This window comes from Emydura macquarii, unplaced genomic scaffold, assembly GCF_026122565.2.
Source record: "Emydura macquarii macquarii isolate MOO-44397 ecotype Brisbane River unplaced genomic scaffold, CSIRO-AGI_Emac_v2 contig_1043, whole genome shotgun sequence".
In the NCBI taxonomy this organism is placed as follows: domain Eukaryota; kingdom Metazoa; phylum Chordata; order Testudines; family Chelidae; genus Emydura; species Emydura macquarii.
Window position 1 is genome coordinate 20,544,060 of NW_027131180.1, and position 19,036 is coordinate 20,563,095.

A 19,036-nucleotide genomic window follows, 5' to 3' on the forward strand; every position below is an offset into this window, starting at 1 on the left:
GTGCTCAGTGTGTTTGGGTTGGAGCCCTTTTATGGAGCACCTGGCTGATCCTTAATTAGCCCCAGCTGCCCCTGGTTAGGCTGCAGGGAATAAAGCCCTGATCATTCTGGGGCTGATGTACCTTCCATCATGTACTCTCCTGCTGCCCTCTGCCCTTGGTATATCACACCCTGGGGAAAGGCTTTCTGCTACATAGCAAGACTTGTTGAACCTGTTCCGAGCAGGCCTGCTCTTCTGGGTTCAGCCACATAGCAACCATGCCATTGGGTATAGGGAGATGAGGTTTGGATGAAGCAACCAGCCATGATCTTGTGAAATCAAGTCCAGGCGGGATGGGAGCACAAGTGGGGCTGCCACTGAGAGGTCCAGAAGCATACTGAACTAATGCTGGCATGCCCACACCAGAGCTATCAGGATACCCTTCGCCTTGACCTATTTGATTTTTTGGAGCGGTCTCTGAACTAAGGGGATCGATGGGAAGGCATACAGTAGGCCATCTACCCACAAGAGCAGGAAGGGATTGGAGAGGGAGCCCATGCTATGCCCATGCAGCCAACAGAACTGGTGGCATTTCCTGTTCTGTCTGGTGGCGAACAAGTCCACCTGGGGAGGGCTCCCACTTCTGGAAGATGACAGTGACGACCTCCAGGTGAAGAGACCACTCATGGTGAGAGGAAAAAGATCTGCTGAGGCAATCTGCCAGTGTGTTTCGGGCTCCCAGGAGATGTGACACCTTGAGGTGGATAGCATGTTCCACACAGAAGTCCCATAGCCGGAAGGCTTCCTGGCACAGGGCTGAAGATCGAGCCCCCACCCCCCTCCTGCTTGTTGATGTAAAACACGGAGGCACTGTTGTCTGTCAAGACTTGCACCACTTTGCCTTAAATCTGGGGAAGGAACTTCTAGCAAGCCAAGCACATTGCCCTGAGTTCCCTGACTTTTATATGCAAGGAGAGTTCTTCTGGGGACTAGAGACCCTGAGCTCTGAGATGGTCAAGGTGGGCTCCCCACCCTAGGTCTGGCACATCCAAGACTAAGGTTACCTACGGATATGGGGCAGCAAACAGTACCCTTTCATTACAGATCCTGGGTCTCTCCACCAGGTCAGTGAGGCATGGACCAGAAGCAGAATTGTAAGTATCGAGCCAAAGTGGTGTCCGCTCGGGGAGTAGACTGATGCCAACCATGTGGATACTGCACCATATAGGTACATGCCACCATGTGACCCAACAGTTTGAGGCAGATACAAACAGTCATTAGTGGATGAGTCATGACCCTGGCAATCAGATCTGACATAACCTGGAACCAGGATTCTGGCAGGGAGGCTTTGGCCTCAGTCACATTAAGCACTACCCCGATGAACTCTGTTCTCTGAACCAGGATCAGAGAATTTCTCCTTATTTATCAACCAACTCAGCACCTGAAGGTGGACCAAACTGTACTGATGATGTGCTGCACCTGAGCCTCCGGTCGACCTTTGATCAGTCAGTCATCAAGGTACACGTAAACTTGCACACCTCAACACCTGAGGAAAGCTGGTCCCACTGCCACACACTTTGTGAAGACACATGGAGCTGCTGATGGGCCGAAGGGAAAAGCAGTGAACTGGTAATGGGCACTGACCCACTACAAACCTGAAGAATCTTCTGCACCCATGGAAGATAAGAGTTGTGAAAATACACATCCTTTAAGTTAAGGTTGGCATACCAGTCTCCTGAATCCAGGGAGGGAATGATGGCCAGGGAGACCAGGCAAAACCTCAGTTTCTTGATATATTTGTTGAGGCAATGCATGTCCAGGAGGGGTCCATAGATCGCCATTGGCCATCGGATTAGGAAATACCGGGAGTAAAACCCCTTGCCCCTCTCAAGTCTCAAAGAACTTCCTCTACAGCCCCCATTCATAGGAAAGCTTGCACATCTTAGGCAAGAAGCTACTTGTAAGAAGGGTCCCTGAAGAAGGATTTGGGGGGTGGGGGGGGCGGAAGCGGGGAGGATGAAAACTGGAGGGTATAATCCCACTACCATGCTCAGTATGCAATGGTCCGATGTTACATATGATCATGCTGGGCTGAAGGGCGACAGGTGGTCCAAAAACAAAAGGGGGACTGGATCCGGAGTTGAGACTGGTACATCAACCTTTGGCTCATCTTCAAAAAAGCCTGTCTGGCCCTGTCATCTATCTATGAGAGCCCAACTGGGAGGCTGAGGTAGAGGTTGCATCACTTATAAACCTTTCCCTTTCCTTTTGTAGAGCTCCTGCCTCGGAGGCACTGCAAACCTGGGAGACTGCTGGGGCCTGAAGTGCTTCCTGGAAGCTGGAGGTGTGTAAAGGCCCATGGAGCGAAGGGTAGCCCTCAGATCCTCAAGGCTGTGAAGCTTTGAGTCTATATGTTCAGAGAACAGGGAGCTGCCCTCAACGGAGAGGTCCTGGATGGACTGCTGAATTTTGCAAAGGAGGAGATCAGAGGCCGGAGGACTGGAGCCACGAACAGCATCTCATGGTGACTGCTGATGACATAATTCTGGCTGCCGAGTCAGCAGAGTCCAAGCATAATTTTTTTTGGGCCCAGTACAAACTTGTAACATGGGTCCCCTCCCACACACATACCCATGGGGATTGCAGCCTGGGCTGGGCCCCCCAAGGCCTTTGGGCTTCGGTAAAGTGTATCCCTCCCCCCCCCCATGTGGGGGCCCTGCAAGTTGGCTGCATCCAGAGCTGCCTGGAGGGAGGCCCTGACCACAGACTTGCCCTCCTATAGGAAGGCCATTAAACTCCTGTCCTAGCTCATGAGGCAGGGAGTCCTTACATTTGGACAATGAGACGTACAGATTAAAATTGTAGCTCCTCAGTAGGGGCTGCTGGTTGGAGATATGCAAGTGGTGGCTGCCCTATGAATAAACATTATGACCAAACAAGTCCAGTCTCTTAGCCTCTTTATTTTTGGGGGTGGTGCTTGGTTACCCAGACTGTCCCTCTCCGACAGTGCCAGGAACCTGGGAGGAGGATGTGAGTAAAGATACTCAAACTCACTGGCTAGGGGGCCAGAGAAGAAGCAGTTTGCCATAATATCATGATGGACCCCATCACTGCTTCGTTGGCAGGTAAGGCCACTCTGAAGCAAGTCGCTGCAGCCAAGATGTCCATCAGGCTATGTGTGACTCCTTAAGCTTTTTAACTTCCAGGTCCAAGATCACTGCGATCCTTTTCAGAAGCTCCAAGTGGGCCCTGAAGTCATCTTGCAGGAGTGAGTGAACTAGGGCCTGCAATCTCCTTGTACAAGGAGGATGAGGAAGAAGCCTGTGCCAGACGTGGAGCCTCCCTCTGCCACATCCATTGGGGCTATGTCCTGGACGTTGGTACCAAGGTAGATACCGAAGTTGGGGTCTGGTGCCGGACGGGAAGAGACGGTAGCCCACCTTCCTGACACCACCAATTATGAACGATGAGACAGAAGGCTCGGTACCAGGGGAAACCCCCGAAGAATTCCAGTACTGCCACTGCATCAGCCAGCAGCCTGCTGGCCAGGCACTGGCAGGAAAGCACGCCTAGCATGGAATGGACATGAGCAAGCACTTGAAGAAAAAGGGGGTGGAGGATGGAAGAAAGGAAAAAAACCAAAACCTCTCACTATCATCTAACTAATCCTATATTAACAGCAGCTAATGCTAACTAGAAACACTAAACTAAAAGAACAAAAGTATGCAATGTAGTTGCAGCCATATCAGTCATGCAGAACATGCTGAGGCACACACAAAGCAGACACACTAGAGCTCTATCTCAAGTTGAGGTGGTAGAAAAGAACTTATGGCAGTTCACCAGTGCAGCTCTATGCACCATATGCAGCAGGAGGTTGTATCAAGGGCATGTATGGGCTGCAGAGACACTGCTAATGGAAAATCTCCAATCAAAGGGCTCAAGAAATCCATGTGCACCTGAAATGGAACACCCATAGAAACACTACTTGAAGAACTGGATTTACCTCTTCCCCAATAGGCAGAAATTCTCTCCTACAACGATCAGTCATTTCAGTATTTCACCAGCTCAAAACAAGCTGGGATACCTTAGTGCAAGGAATCTGAGACAGCACAGATCAGTTAAAACAATAGAGCCAGACTCATATTTAGTGTACTATGCAAATTCAGTGACGCTTCTACTAAATTGCATTTGTATATCAAGGTCTTACAATAAATATAAGAAGCTTATCTTGAAAACATTCCAGTTTACCTGTGGTTTTGTGATAAGGGCAACAGAGTTGACTGACTTGATAGCTCATTGAGGGCAAATCACTTAACCCTGTGCCTCTTTTTACCCATTTGTAAAGTAGGTACCACAAGCACAGCTAACTACTTCAACAGGGGTGTTAAAAAGTTAACTGAGATATGTAAGGTGCTGTAATACTCTAGTGAAAATATTATGTAACTGCATAGTCCATAAGTGACAATGCACAAGTGTTCAGTCAATCTTCACTGCAAGATTAGGATTCATTTTAAAAAACTCATCTCATTTCACAAAGATGTTTGTTTACTTACCACACATTTCACTAAACCAGAAGAACTGAAGACAACAAGTTTTGAAATGAGGCCTCTACAATCAGGAGTGAAACATGACTCTTGAAGAAAATCCTGTGGGGGAAAATCAGGTGTGAAGGATAAAAAATTCTACTTTTAATAAAATGGAAAGATGCACTATATCTCCATGCTTTTGTACAAAAATGCTATTGTATATGTTGAACTTGAGCTGACTAAGCTAATTAAGACTATCACTAAAAGCTTAGGCCTCTACTTGCATTAGCTGAGGGAAGGAAATCATGGCATAAAATAGCTGGGGTCAAAAGCATGGGAGCAGAGGTTCCATGGCACGCACTCTTTTACTCCCCAAACAAATGGTGAAATCCTCCCACCTCCTATCTACAGAATTTGTGCTCTATGGATTGAGAAAGAGTGCTTCTTGATCTTAACAGCCTCATTTTCCCATCTCAAACCTGCAGGAATTTCCCAACGAAAGATTATACTGATTGCCAAGTCTCCCTATGCACACTGAAGGAGTATTAGCTGATGGGAAGGTCTCAACAGCAAGGCTTCGAAGGGAATCAAGCATCCATACAGTAAGAGGTAAAAAGAACAGGCCAGACACATTGAGCCTCTACATAAACATCCCTGTCCTCCATAAATACCTTGACACCTGCAGGATTTCCCTATGTCTGCAACACAGATTGTACATTCCCCATAGAATAAGTAAAATGTTAAGGCTCCAGGACTGTACTCATCTTACTGACTTAAGCACAGTTATGCCCATGGAAAACAGTTAATAACTGATACTTAATTAGAAGTTTGATATGGGTCTTACCTTGTCATTTTTATCACTGTAAATTGTAGTTTTTAGCTTTTTCCAACAGCTGATGTGAAACTCCACTTTACATTGCTGACAGCAAGTGATACGTATAAAACCCTAAAATTTGAAGTCCATATAAATTTATGCTTTCAAAGAAATAGAAAAATGTATCATTCAACAAAAAAAAGCAATTTATGCTTCACATAAAACTAATATTATGCAAGGCACATAATGCCAGCAAAAAGTTTAATATCCAAAACCTTTTTAAAAAGTTTACCTTGAAATCTGGGTCAGTAAAATAGATTTGAATTTTTGAATGCCCATGGCACTGCTGATAATAACAAACTGCATCTGGCTCTGGAGGAAACTTGCATTCCTCAATTAAATTCTCCAACATCAACTATAAAAGAATATCAAATAAAATCACACATGGAGATATCACATTATCCCAAAGAATAAATAAATTTCTCAACCCATAAAAACCAAGTAATGAGATGAAATACCTCTACTTATATTTTTACGTTTTTGAGGTTTTTAAAGTGAAATAGACACCACATTTTCAGCAGTATAATCCAAGAGCCAAAAGAATAATTATTTTCAAGTATAACTATTTTAAAAACATCCCCCCTTACATGCTGCAAAATATTTAAAAAAAGTTCTTTGTACTTGTTCAGGTGTCAGTGATGCATGCGTAACCTCTCTGCATACATCACTCCTGGGGGAATTTTGCACCACTGCACAAGTGCAGAATTAAGTCCCTCGCAGACTTTCCCCCATGCCCTGTGCAGAATAACGGATTCTGATGGGAAAGTGAAAGGAAGCCTTGAGAGGGGTCATGCTGCAATTACACCTTTCACTCATTAGAGGCTGATGTTGTGCCAGAAAAGAGGGCAGCTGGCTCACTGGCTGGAGCAGCCAGCTGTGAAGAGGGAAGGGGCAGATGCTGCCTTCCTCACAGTACCCTGCTCATGGGTCCAGTGGTTGCTGGGGTGGGGGTGGAGGGTCACACAGACTGGGGTTCAGAAGGGCTAGTAGTGTGGGGACAGACGAGGTACAGGAGCTAGTGGGATGACATTAAGCCAAGGACTGAATGGGAGTGGAGGTGCAGGGTCACATGAGGACAAGGGGGATGGGAGGGCACAGGGACGCATGAGGACTGGGGCAGATATGCCTGACTGAATGGGAAAGGCTAGGGGTCAGCCAGGGTCTGCATGCGGGAGGCTCCCCAACTCCCTAAATATTCTTACCTTCACTCTCCCCCCCAAAAATCCTTTTCCATACTTTTACCATCCACAGAGCCCGCGGGGTGGGTGGGTGTGTGTGTGTGTGTGTGTGTGTGTGTGTGTGTAAGGGTACACTTTACTGGGGCCCAGAGACCCTGGAGGGCCTGGCCCAGGCTGAATCCCCCATTACCATGAGGAAAAAATTTTCATGGCTCATGAGATTGTATGTATGGAATGAGGGATTGTAGTATGTGTGTGGGAGGGGGTCCATGTTACAAGTTTGTACTGGACCTGAAAAAATTATGCTTATACCCTGACCACCCACACCCAACAACCCTACAGATTCACTCCGAGGCTCCTTCCCAGCAATTACTTCCCTCTCCCTCAGTTCCTCCATTATTCCTGACTCCCCCAAGCCTTTGCACTGCTTCTGAGGAGTGCGCGGAACATGTTTCTGTATTGTAGTTTAAATTAATTATTATTCAAAGTTCTGTATTAATATGCCTAGTAAAGAATCTATTTGTCAAAAAACATTACCTCAATCTTTTACACGTATTTTGAAATAAATTACCAAAGTAATTGAAACTGGCATGATTATATTGTGTTATTTTGACAAATAAAATATGCAGAAATTTTAAAAGATTGTCTGAAGAATTTTTTATTTTTTTGAGCAGAATTTAGCCCGGAGTAATACATTTTGGTTAGACCATCGTTTTACATGTTAATAGTCCTATCTCAACTTAAGGATAGCTGTTTGTGAATGAAAGAATAGCTTTATTTCTACTATTTCAATAGGAAAGTATCTTAAAGTTAAAGAGGTTGAGATTTTCAAGGTCGACCAAAAAATGTAGGCACACTATTCCCACGGAAATTACTGGGAATTGTGTTGCTAAACCCCTAGCAAACATTGGCTTTAAAAACTGACAGTAACTATTACTTAATTTCACATTTCTCAGTAATAATTCCAATCTTTATTAATTATGATTTCTTTAGAGAGCGTGTCCAATGTATTAGTACAGAAATTTTTCTGCACTAAACTTCTAAATTTTTAAGCGCTAACGAACTAGCCAATCAAGTAACACTTGGATAACATCAGCAGTGTAGTTTCACAAAATGCTACCACAAAAGTTACCCAAAAGGCCCTAGCTAGATCCCAAATTATGGGAACTGGGTATGCTAGGAAGGGAGCCCACTCAAGCAGTGCTGAATGGAGTCTAAGAGAACAGATCCCACATCTCTACAAATTGGGGCTTGGGTTCAGGATATTTTAAATGGCAAGAAATACCATCTGATATAGGGATTCTGAGGACTCTTGCTTCTCCCCTCTTGTGTCTTGGTGATACCATAAAAAGCCAACATTCAGTCTGAAAAGCTGAGTGAAATTGTATTAAATCAGCTTTTTTCTATTGATTAAGAAATTCTCTGATTTATAAGGATGATACTTTTATTTACCTGTAATTTCTCAGTCCGAGTCTCTTCAATGACTACAGAAGTTGTGGGCCAAGTTAATACTCCAGGTACAATTTTACGATTAATCATGGTCTGTGATTTCACGAACTGATCTATAGCATCTGAAAACCTAAATTTTAAGCATGTACAACACAGTGAGGTCACAACTTCTACAGCCATTCATGTAACCATTTTACATGGAAAAAATGCTTCATGTTTGTGCAATTCATTTTGGGACTTAAGGAAACTGAATTTCACTGAATTTGCATTCGTAACCTAATACAGCATGATAATGAAAGCCATCATAAATTAAAGATTGTATGAAATGCAAGATAGTGGAGAAAAGGTTAACAATTAAAGACAAGGATATTTGTTACAAACAATACTTCTGATGGATCTTCATTTATAGAGAAAAATCTAAGTTAATTTGTCTCTGCACCAAGCTTAATAAAAATGAAGTTTTATGTTATACAAACCTGTTTTGTCTAAAGTATATTTTTCCAATCCCAAAATGTGCCAAGCAATTAAATCTCTCCTTGTGATACTGCTCGATTATTTTGTTAAACTGGTCTTCAGCCTTTGCTAATTCCTTCAAAATAAATTTAAGACAATCAAAAATGAATGAGACAGATTTAAAAAAAAAGGGTAAACCGCTTGTGGATAAGGGTTCTTAACTACACAAAAAAATGCAGCACTGCCTAGGCTTTGGTCAAGTTTAAGAACACTGAAAGAGTGATTATACACGTCTTTCTCTCTATGATTTACATAGATAAAAACAGTTCTTCACTGATCTAGACTGAATTACACTTTCATGTTCTGCCCCCCCAAGGACAGGGACTCGGCAGTGAAGCTGCACCTGACCCTGACACAGTGCAAGGGACAGGCCACCCCCAGAAACACCATGGGGCCCTGTCTCTCTGTGCCAGGTGCTCCAGGTGTGGAGGGGCTTAGCATGATGGGATCCAGGTTTGAGATGAGCAGGTTCTGGGTGGGGCAGTTTGGATGTGGGCGGCTCAATGAGGTATCTGGATGCACAGGGTCTTTTTGGGAGGAGTTCTGGATACAGGGGCAATGGGACTGTGCTAGGGGGTACAGGTGAAGGTGGTTGGGGCTCAGCGGGGTCTGGAGCTCAGCGAGGGGACTAACCCCCTTTCTTACACATATATACTTGCTCGCACATACATACTTTTCCTTATAAATGTAAGTATTTGTTTTATTATAATAGAATCACAGATTCAAGTTAAAGTATTATAGCTGTAATGCAAGACACCTACAGGCCACATCCTGTATGAAAAGCTAAGGCCGTTAGCATACATATGTTCGGGACCTTTTGCCCAGATAAGTAATGAGGCGTTAAAAGATAAGGTACATATATGGTTATAACCTTTAACCAAGAATAAGCCAGGAGGCATCAAAACAAGGGGGCTACCTCAGTTTATGCCCCAAGTAAACTTCACGGGTACACCACAAAAATCACAGAAACGGCCAAAAATAACAAAGGTGAGATGAGCGAACCGTCTGGAAAGAATATGGATATGTCATTAATACGCATGAACCTGCCAGCCTATAGAATAAGTGTACCCTAATAATTTGTGGATGAAGTAGCCAAGTTTGGACTTAAAAGGAGAACCCATATTGTTCAGGGTATAAAAGGTACTTGTGCTTGAGTTCCAGCCATGCTTCTTCAGTGGTTGGGTTCGTGCTTTCTTCTAGTAAGAATTAATAGAATATTTACCAATAGGATAGATATATTTACTTTTTTAGGATCCTTTGTTTTCAGTTGATACTTAATACTATTTGTAATATTAATCTTAACCTTATAGCTCTCAGCTCTCTAGCACTGTCTAGCTCTCCACCTCCCACTCGAGAATTGAGGAGCCTGAACATCTTTCTACCAGGTCATCAAGGAAGGATGTGAATATATTAATCCAAAGCATGCAGCATATATCACAAGTGTCTTTAGGACAAGACTGTAATTTTAATCATTATCCATTTGATTATTCATTTGTCTATCATTTTATGCTATCTCAATAAAAGTCTGTAAAACTATATGTATTCCGCTATCAGTGAGAGCACTCCTGTCATGCACTCTGGGGGTTCCTTGTAGAACTCTGTGTAGCCTGATTCCCAGACTGGAACCTCATTATCTTCTGATCATATCCATTGGCGAGCCTAGAACCCCACTCAATTACTAAACACCCAAAATCAGGCAACACCAGGTGCAGGAGAGGTGTGGCTTGTCACGGTGGAGATTCAATGGGCCTGCTTAACAGGGGAGAATCTGCTGCTGAGGGGACACTGCATGCTAGGCTCCCACTTCCCCCCACATTCACCTATCACCTTCACTTCCCCATTCCATCCTCCTTTCCCACTGCCTCATCCCCTTCCTCTCCCCACTGTCCCCTACCCCTCACACTACCACATCACCTTCCCCTCTCTCACCCCCTTCCTTCTCCACCACCTCTTCCCCCTGGGCACTGATGTACAGATGTACAGAAAACAGGATGGCTTCCAGCACACATACCAGCACAGGATTACCAGCACTAGGACCCAGGAGGCAGCATCCAGCAGCAGAGTCAGCAAGCCAAAACAGTACCCTCCCTCACTGGGACAGTTCTGCACTCACAGAAATGTGGGGAGGGTCTCTCATTACCCCATGTGCCCCCCATGCCTTGCCTGTTTGGAGGGCAAGGCCCCCCATTTCCCCCTCCAAACTACACCTGTGTGTGTCCCCAGCCCCCCGGTGATTTACCTCTCCACTGGTTTCTCCAGGCCAGAAACAATGCACCCAAACTGCTGGGGAGCGGTACGTGACCGCCCTTTGCTTCCCTGTCATTTTCTGCAGGGAAGCAAAGAAATCTGCACGGGACATGAATTCTGCACATGTGCAATGGTGCAGAACTTGCCCACAAGTAATACATTGTTTAAGTAATCCAAAATCTCAAGAAACTAGAAAGCTACAAGCACTGCTATTTTTCAAAGTACTCCAAAATACTTGGGGAAGGGAAGACAATTAAATGAGGCAGAACCTTAGTCCTTATCTGTTGTTGAGCATTCCTGGACCAAAAATATTTAAAAGACTACTAAAAAGTGTCATGTTACTGTGGCTGGGTCTACTCAAGTTACTCATTTAAATACTATAAAAAAAAATCATGCGCAGGACTGATTTTCCCTTTATTAATAGCGTTGGAGTCCCATTTGAAAACTTAAAGGAAGTTTCTTACTTAGTGCTTTAATTTCTCCAAGATCAAAAACAAGCTTATCTGGACAGTAAACAACATGACTTCCTAACAGCTGCTGAAACCTCTCTTCCTGGAGTTCACCCTGTCATTTTTGTCTGCTCATAAGTGGTGCTGGTGGATCATCTAATGTCTGAACTAGAATTTTAAGATTCTGAAGAATTAGTTGTAGTAGCTTCAAGTCTTACCTCAGGCTGTCCTATTCCAAGGAGAGCAGTGGCATGTCCATAGATGACTACCACATAGTCAATAACAGCAAGATTCAGCTGCTGCAAATAGTCAAAGAAATTATATTAACCGTATGTGTGAAGAGATTAAGTTAGTAACCAAAACACTCGGCCTGGAAGTGGAGAATGTTCACCACAGTAGGCACAGGGAAAAACCAGTCCCCACAATTGATCCAATCACAATCTTCAACCAACAACAGATCAGTGTTCCAACTGACAGGATCTTCATTTGACCTTTTGTGATGGCTTAAAAGGCCACCTTCTGGTCTACTACCACACTCAAACATAGAATGGTGATGTGTTCTGAAACTGCTGCTTTTAGTAAAATTATACCTGAGCTTGCTATACTATGTTCACAGAGAAAATACTCCAAACACTAAGAGTCAACTTTTATAACTTTTTGTTATATTAACACTAAGTTAATATATTTACTATTTTAGCTATACGGCTATACCACATATCTTAAAAGTTTTCTTAAAATGAATGGATGTTACTAGAAATTCCAGTTTCCCCCTTATCAATAAGGCAAGCCATAATTTCAGGTAAATAGGCATGCTATGTGCCTGGACAGTTAAGTCTAGCGTTTCCCTTGTTACAGCAGGTAGCTTCTGCCAATCCAAGATGATCTGAGGTATTTCATGTTTGCGAGGTGTGATCATACATGTATATAAACATATGCATACTAGTGTATGATACTTACCCCTTGAGGAAATCTGCATCAAAAAATTAAAAATTCTGCAACTTTTATTTGTCAAAATATCAACACTATAATCACGCCAGTTTCAATTATTTTGGAAATTTACTTCAAAATACCTGTCAGCAACTATATCTGTAACAATATAGACAACAAAAAGAATTCCCCCAGGAGTAGAGATTTAAAGGAACCCCTATGACAACCCAGTATCCAGTTTCTCTCCCTCCTACAGCTCAGCCACGGGGCCAGAAATCCACACCCCCTTCCTGCATAGCCCAGCATCAAGTAAAATGGTTATAGTGATAATGGGCAAGATCTTGACATTAAAATATTTTGTGAATACAAATTTTTATATCACCTGTGTGCATGTACAGAAAATTGAATATCCTAAACATTTTATTAAGATGTGATCCATAACTATATTAACCATTTTACTGATATGTTACATCTTTTTCTTATGCTCTATTCTCTGTATTCTTAGATTATAAGATATTTCAGACAGACTGTGCTTTCTTTTACACTTGTTTAGTGCCTACCACATAGTGGATGTGACTGAAAACAAGTAATAATAATAGTAATAAATAAAATAAATAATAATAATTACAATGATTGCTCTGAGAGAAGGAAAGAAGTGAAAAATAAAAACTTTCAGGTCAAGGCTCAGTCGTCCCTAATAAGTAGGCCAGAGCACCTTCCTCCTTACCTTTAACTCTGAAGGATCCAAAATATTCAATAACTGTGAAAAGACTTGCTCAGCACTGCGACAACGTTGGTCCATCAAAGCTGTATAGCCATCTTGAACAAGCGATTTCAACATTTCTGGCAACACAGTTAAATCCACCTACAAAAGTCAATTTTAATAAAAATCAAATTTTGTTCACTGTGTTATGAAACAAGCTACTAATTATTAAAAATGTTATCCAAGTGGTGATTAATAATGTCAGAACCAATATTTTCTGCACTTTTGTTGTAAGAGTTCCACCTTTCTGAATTTAGTTCAGTGGCAACATTTACTCTGACCTAGCTTGTGGGTATCCAAAGTTAGTGCAGAAGCAACTTCGGCAGGATTTAAAAAAATAAAAATAAAAATTGTTTCAGACCCATCTCCCAAACAACTTCACTGGTTCTCATTCATTTAAACTTTGTTGTCCATCTATTCCAATGCTCTATTGTTCCAACCTACCTCACAGGAGCTGAGAGTTAGAGAGATTGGGTCTCTGTCCCTTCACATGATTTTATCACTACGGTTTAAGAGTTTGCTCCTCAGCAGAGTCCCCACCGGGGGAGGGGAGAGGGGGGGAGGAGGAGAGAGAAGGGTACACTTTACTTGGGCCTGGAGGCCCTGGGGGGCCAGCCCAGGCTACAACCCCTATTACAATGAGGAAAAAAATTTCATGGCTCATGAGATTGTATGTATGGGATGAGGGATTGTGGTGTGTGTGGGAGGGGGCCCATGTTACGAGTTTGTACTGGGCCCAAAAAAATTATGCTTGGGCCCTGCTCCTCAGCACTTTTACCATCTAAAAGTAGACTTCCTGTATTTTTTCACCTTCCCTTCACTCATTTCTCCAAAAACAATAAAGCAACCTGAAAACATTTTCTCTCTCCCTTGCCTATATCTTCTCACTTTTGATCTTGTTTTATATTTAATGCTGAAATATCTCGAGATATATTATTATTGTACTATTTTGTTACTCCTCTAAAGTTGCTGTATAAATTATATAAACACTAAAAGTCATTCGTTCATAAGGTGCTTTAATATCTTGGGCCTTGTTCCTGTGTTGTGAACTATGTGAGGGAATGCTGTGCAGAAGTCCCTCCAGGCACAAGTAGTTACAGGATTGGGACTAGTATTTTGAACAAGTAACTAAAGAAAAGAAAAGCTGAATTTAATATCATAACATAGCTACCACATTCAGGTATCAATTACTTATCAAAGACGACTGCATAAGAATTTTTACAATGCACAAACAGGGCAGTACATGTACATATATACACACAAACCTTAAAACTTCATTGTTCCAGTGTCAGGCAAACCTGTTTTTATAAGCTTTCATTCCTCATTTTCTCTTATGATATGAAATAATTTAAATATAAAAAATTATGATTCAAGCACATTGTCTCTCCAGGCACATGAAGGTAGAGAAGGGGAAGGAATTATAAGAGTGGGAAAATTTTGGACAGGGGAGAGTGACTTGAGATTCTAACCTGCTTGATTTGATGATAGTGCATTATATTGAATTATATACTGCTGTATTTTCATTATGCCGGTTATTATTTTGGTGTATTTTTAAGTTTTGTCAAGGGTGCTAGAGGGTATCAATGTGTCCCCTTTTTCCTAATTATATAAATCCAAATAAACCAATTTAAAACATTAATGTTATGACAAACTGAACATTAAAGAAACTTATCATTACATATACTGTAATGATCTCTTAAGTCATGCCTAAAATTAGTTTTGAGAACTTAATGGTTTATTTTCAGGGTTTTTTTAAAGTAGAAATTAAAAAATTATGATTGTAATGTTTGATGTAATTCTCTAAATATTAATGCTTTTACCCAAACATTAAAAATTTGAATGAAGTGAAAACGAAAGCCAAATTTAACTAGTCCTATTGGTACCACTGAAGTGAAATTTCAAAGTAGAAATATGATTTGGTCAAATCCATGTTAACATCTTCTCATTCTGTGATGAAAATAATGTGTGTCAAACACAGGGGCCTTACAGAACATTTTAAATGTCAAAAGTTTTCTCTTGATGATTTTTAGATTAATTTTCTTACATCAAAATTCAGATTTCAGAAGACAAGCTGCAAGAACCACAGCTAAATTCGAAAATAAAGGTTACTATAATTGCCTTATTTGCAAAAAGAATAAGAACATTCATCTGCTCTGAGGATAGAATGCATAGAATGCTGATGGTGAAATCTGTCATAAATCTGAACTTATATTTATTTTCCTGATGTTTGAGTGATGGTTGTCAGTTTATGTTGTTTTTATTATGTGGCTCTTGTATTGAATTTCCTGTAAATTGGTGACATAACGTCTTTGAGGACTCATGACCCAAAGACAATCATTCCAGCATCCTTAAAAATGGTTGAGTGTCTCTCAAGTTTTGATATTTTTAGAGTATCACTGGACAGCTTCTGTGGGATGTAATATATAATATTTTTAAAGATGCTCACCTAAGAAGTACTTTTCCAAAGCTGATGCTTACTAAATTGTATACTTCCATAAAAACGTCCTAATCTGCACTTGATTAGCAACAGAACAAAATAACATTGCAGCAGAATTTAGGGGCTGATGATGTTCTATTTGGTCAACTGTGCCACCCCTGTTCAGAAGTTTATGCTCGTCTAATAGATATGTACTTAACCCCTGGGCTGCCTTAACATGTTCACTAAATGCCTTTGTTGAATTTTTTAATACTTAATAAATGTTCAAGATAACACGGTTTATTCAAACAGAGACATGAAAGAAGTTTTTTCAACTAAGATCCTAGCATTTTAATTGTTTCCTTCATTTACCTGTTGGATAGCACTACAAAGATTATCCTGGATGTTTTTAGAATCGATCTTCACACTCTCATGATCTCTACAATTAAAGACAGTATTAGCATCAGTGCAATTTTTAAATAGGAATTTGTACATGTACATTTTATATACTCCATTCTTCAGAGGATGGAGAAATTCCTTTGCTTATGTAGCCACATGGGGTATGCCTGCACAGCAGCTGGGACGGCACTTCCCAGTGCAGGTAGACAGATATGCACTAGCTCTGCTCAAGCTAACAAAAATAACAGTGTGAGTGCAGCATCAAGGACGGGGATCAGACTAGCTGCCTGAGTCACTCTGTTATTTTTAGTGCACTTGAGCATAGCTAACACAGGTCTGTCTACTCGTGCTGAGAAGCATGCTCCCATTTGGTAAAGACATCTGATTATACATTCATCTGTGTCCCATGTTCAAGGGCAGCAGGCACCCAACACATGGGAAGTGACCTAAAGATTGTGTGCTAAAAAACTGGAGATTTCTAGGAAGGAATCTCTCTGTCGTATACAGTGGAACAAATGTGAGGGGACCTTGAAAAGGATATGACCCAAGTTATGCTGGTGTGGGTAAACTTTAATTCACTGATGGATCCACATTATCTTAGACTGCCCAAAAACATGTTCACTGTTATGGCGAGCTCCATGGACTTATCAGAGCAACAGACCCAGAAATATAAAAATGGAGTGTGATTGAGCAATGGCATCAATACATTTTCTTATCAAGAATTTTCAAAGTACACATTTATTTATAAAACTGAAAATGGCCTTTGAACAATACCAAAACTTCAAACAACAGTGCAGCCTCTCCATGACAGATGTAGTAATTAAAGAAATTTAGTCAGCTGTCTGGACTGTAAACTCAATCAAAGTGCAGTTCAGCTCTGAAAAGTGACTTTAAAATGGCCTGGTAGGGTTTCATACTTTGGTGTCTCACTGATTCCATATTAAATTTGTTTGGCTTACAAGTAAAAGGTTTTCTGTTGCTTCCAGCTGTTCTTGGTCTTGAAATCAAACCAATATTATTTCCCTTTCAATACACAACTAAAAGATTCTACAGGCCAAATTATGCCCCAATTACACAACCGTTACATAACAGTTTATTTCAGTCTGTGAGAATGACAGATTATGTATTCAGCCACCGGTAGCATGCAACTCATTTTACCAACTAAGAACTCATAATAAATTGTAACTACAGTGATAATGTTACAGCTGAAAAGCAAACCGAAAAAATTCTAATTAGACACAATTCTCTATCAAAGGATTGCTGAATAGCTATCTTTGATCACACATCTAATTATCTCAGAGATAAAAATGACAGATAGCCTTAATACAAATTTAAAAAAAATGTTATGGCCTATGCACCATTCCTAGAAGTTTTAATAATTATTTTACTACCTTTATGATAACTATTTTCAAGGTAAGATCTACTGTAATAACTAGAGGCTCATCTTAATTTCAGTAATGCCTTTACTGTAATCAAGAAACACCCTCAGCAGAAGTAAAGAGTTATGAAAATAAAAGATGGTTGTATAAGCAGCGATTTGCATTCTCTCACATACACATTATTTTTAGACATTTACCTTATAGGCATTTCTCTGGTGATTGTAACACTATAGCGTCTCAATACTTTTGAACCTATAACAATGTGTTATGATTACCAATTCTGCTATTATTTGCTTTTTTGCCCATTTATTTATTTTTTTTAAAACTTCTAAGCTTAGTGAAGTAGGAAACTTATTTAGAGCATTCACATACTTACAAATAATTTTTGGGACATGATTTTAGATACCAGTTAGAGTAAGTCTAGTAGAGAAAAACTGTTGAAGGAGAAATCTTGAGCAAATTTAGCCGTGAGAACATTTACATATTACAATGTTTATTTAGTCCTGTTTTTCTGTGTTCCATTTGTCATTGAAGATCTAATTTTTAATCATGGGTCTTTCCTTCTACAGTTTAGTTTTGTCTTCTTGATCCTTCAAGGAAATCATAACCTTGTCTTTATGACAACATCTATTGTTATTAAAACAACTGTGATGTCAAATTCAACATTACAGACTTCTACACAGAATCAAAAGAAGGTGAGAGCAGCCTTTACTCGTCAAGCACTTTTAAAATATATATATATATATATATATATATATATATATGAATAGCTTAGTTATTAGCAAGGAGTGCACAAAATGTTAATCTCCAAAACATCAATGGGAATTTTTATCCAATATATCTGAATGCTTTCCTCATGTGAAAATTTGTCCTTCCAAGAGTATATAAAAATAGGAGCAGTGAAAGTTTAATTAATGTTGTTCCAAAGGTTTTCAGTACGCAAAGGGACTCAAATGATAAAATATCTACTTCTTACCTCGTCTTTTCAGAATCACTGGTTTTGTTCTTTGGTTTTCCTTTATTTTGATAATTCTGTCCTGTTACATAAAAATATCGTTTTGAACCAACTGAAGACAACATTCACTTAAAAGGATACCAATTCAAAAAAAAATCACGTTTTGTCTGAAAATTCTGTACCTCCAATAGTTACAAATAATATTTTACATTAATGTAACTGAAATAAGTTAATAAAATTATCACTTTTCTTTATCCAATTGGTTTTCTTTGGAAATTTGGCACCATTTTGTGTACAATTTCTCCTTTGCTAGAAGACCCTTATAGTTAAGCAGAAAAACCCTTACAATAGTTAAAAGGAACATTTTAAAAAATTATGACATATTATAAGAAGGTATCAGCAACAAGCCAAAACTTTTCATTTTGAAAAATTCCAGTTAACATGGTCTAATTTTTTTTAAAGGATTAAAATATCAGTTTGAGCCTTATATGATAACATATTATAATTTCAATTTGCTGTATTTAGCCACAGTACTTAAAGAACACCTTGCTGAAAGATTCATTCAGTTCAAACTACTGGCTCTACATAGAGAGGGAAAAGAAATGGAGAGAAGAAACACTCCAGAATAACCAATCTAAATAAGTCTTTTTCTCTACTTATGTCAGTCAGTCCATACTGTAATGTTCCACAGGGGAGGAAAATTCATGACAGTTTTTTCCTCTCTATTACATCATATCAGGCAACTGTAAAAGAAATCTATTTTTTCTTCTGTAAAATCATCATTATTCCACCACAGATTAATGTCAATTTTTTAAAAAGTGATAAATGATTTTGGGTACCCAACTTGAGATACCATAAGGGGACATACAAGTGTTAAACAGCAACCTTCTGAAAATTAACCACCCTTAAGAGGCCTCAAATTGGGCTCCCAAAAATACTACTTACTTTTATAAATTTTGGCCTAGATTAGTTTCAGGACTGC

The 19,036-nt window shown here is 40.3% G+C and overlaps 1 protein-coding gene across 6 annotated transcripts in view; it reads right to left on the reverse strand.

Annotated features, from left to right (window-relative positions):
* Nucleotides 1–19,036, reverse strand: part of TTC3 (tetratricopeptide repeat domain 3) — a 133,364-nt gene that overhangs the window by 53,832 nt on the left and 60,496 nt on the right. For all 6 annotated transcript variants that reach the window (XM_067545260.1, XM_067545261.1, XM_067545259.1 and 3 more), the window contains 9 exons: nt 18,076–18,136; nt 15,694–15,760; nt 12,870–13,007; nt 11,434–11,514; nt 8,483–8,595; nt 8,010–8,136; nt 5,612–5,734; nt 5,350–5,451; nt 4,533–4,625 (listed from right to left, as the gene is read on the reverse strand). In XM_067545260.1, coding sequence (XP_067401361.1) covers nt 4,533–4,625; nt 5,350–5,451; nt 5,612–5,734; nt 8,010–8,136; nt 8,483–8,595; nt 11,434–11,514; nt 12,870–13,007; nt 15,694–15,760; nt 18,076–18,136 — 905 coding nt within the window. The remainder of the gene's footprint in view (nt 1–4,532; nt 4,626–5,349; nt 5,452–5,611; nt 5,735–8,009; nt 8,137–8,482; nt 8,596–11,433; nt 11,515–12,869; nt 13,008–15,693; nt 15,761–18,075; nt 18,137–19,036) is intronic.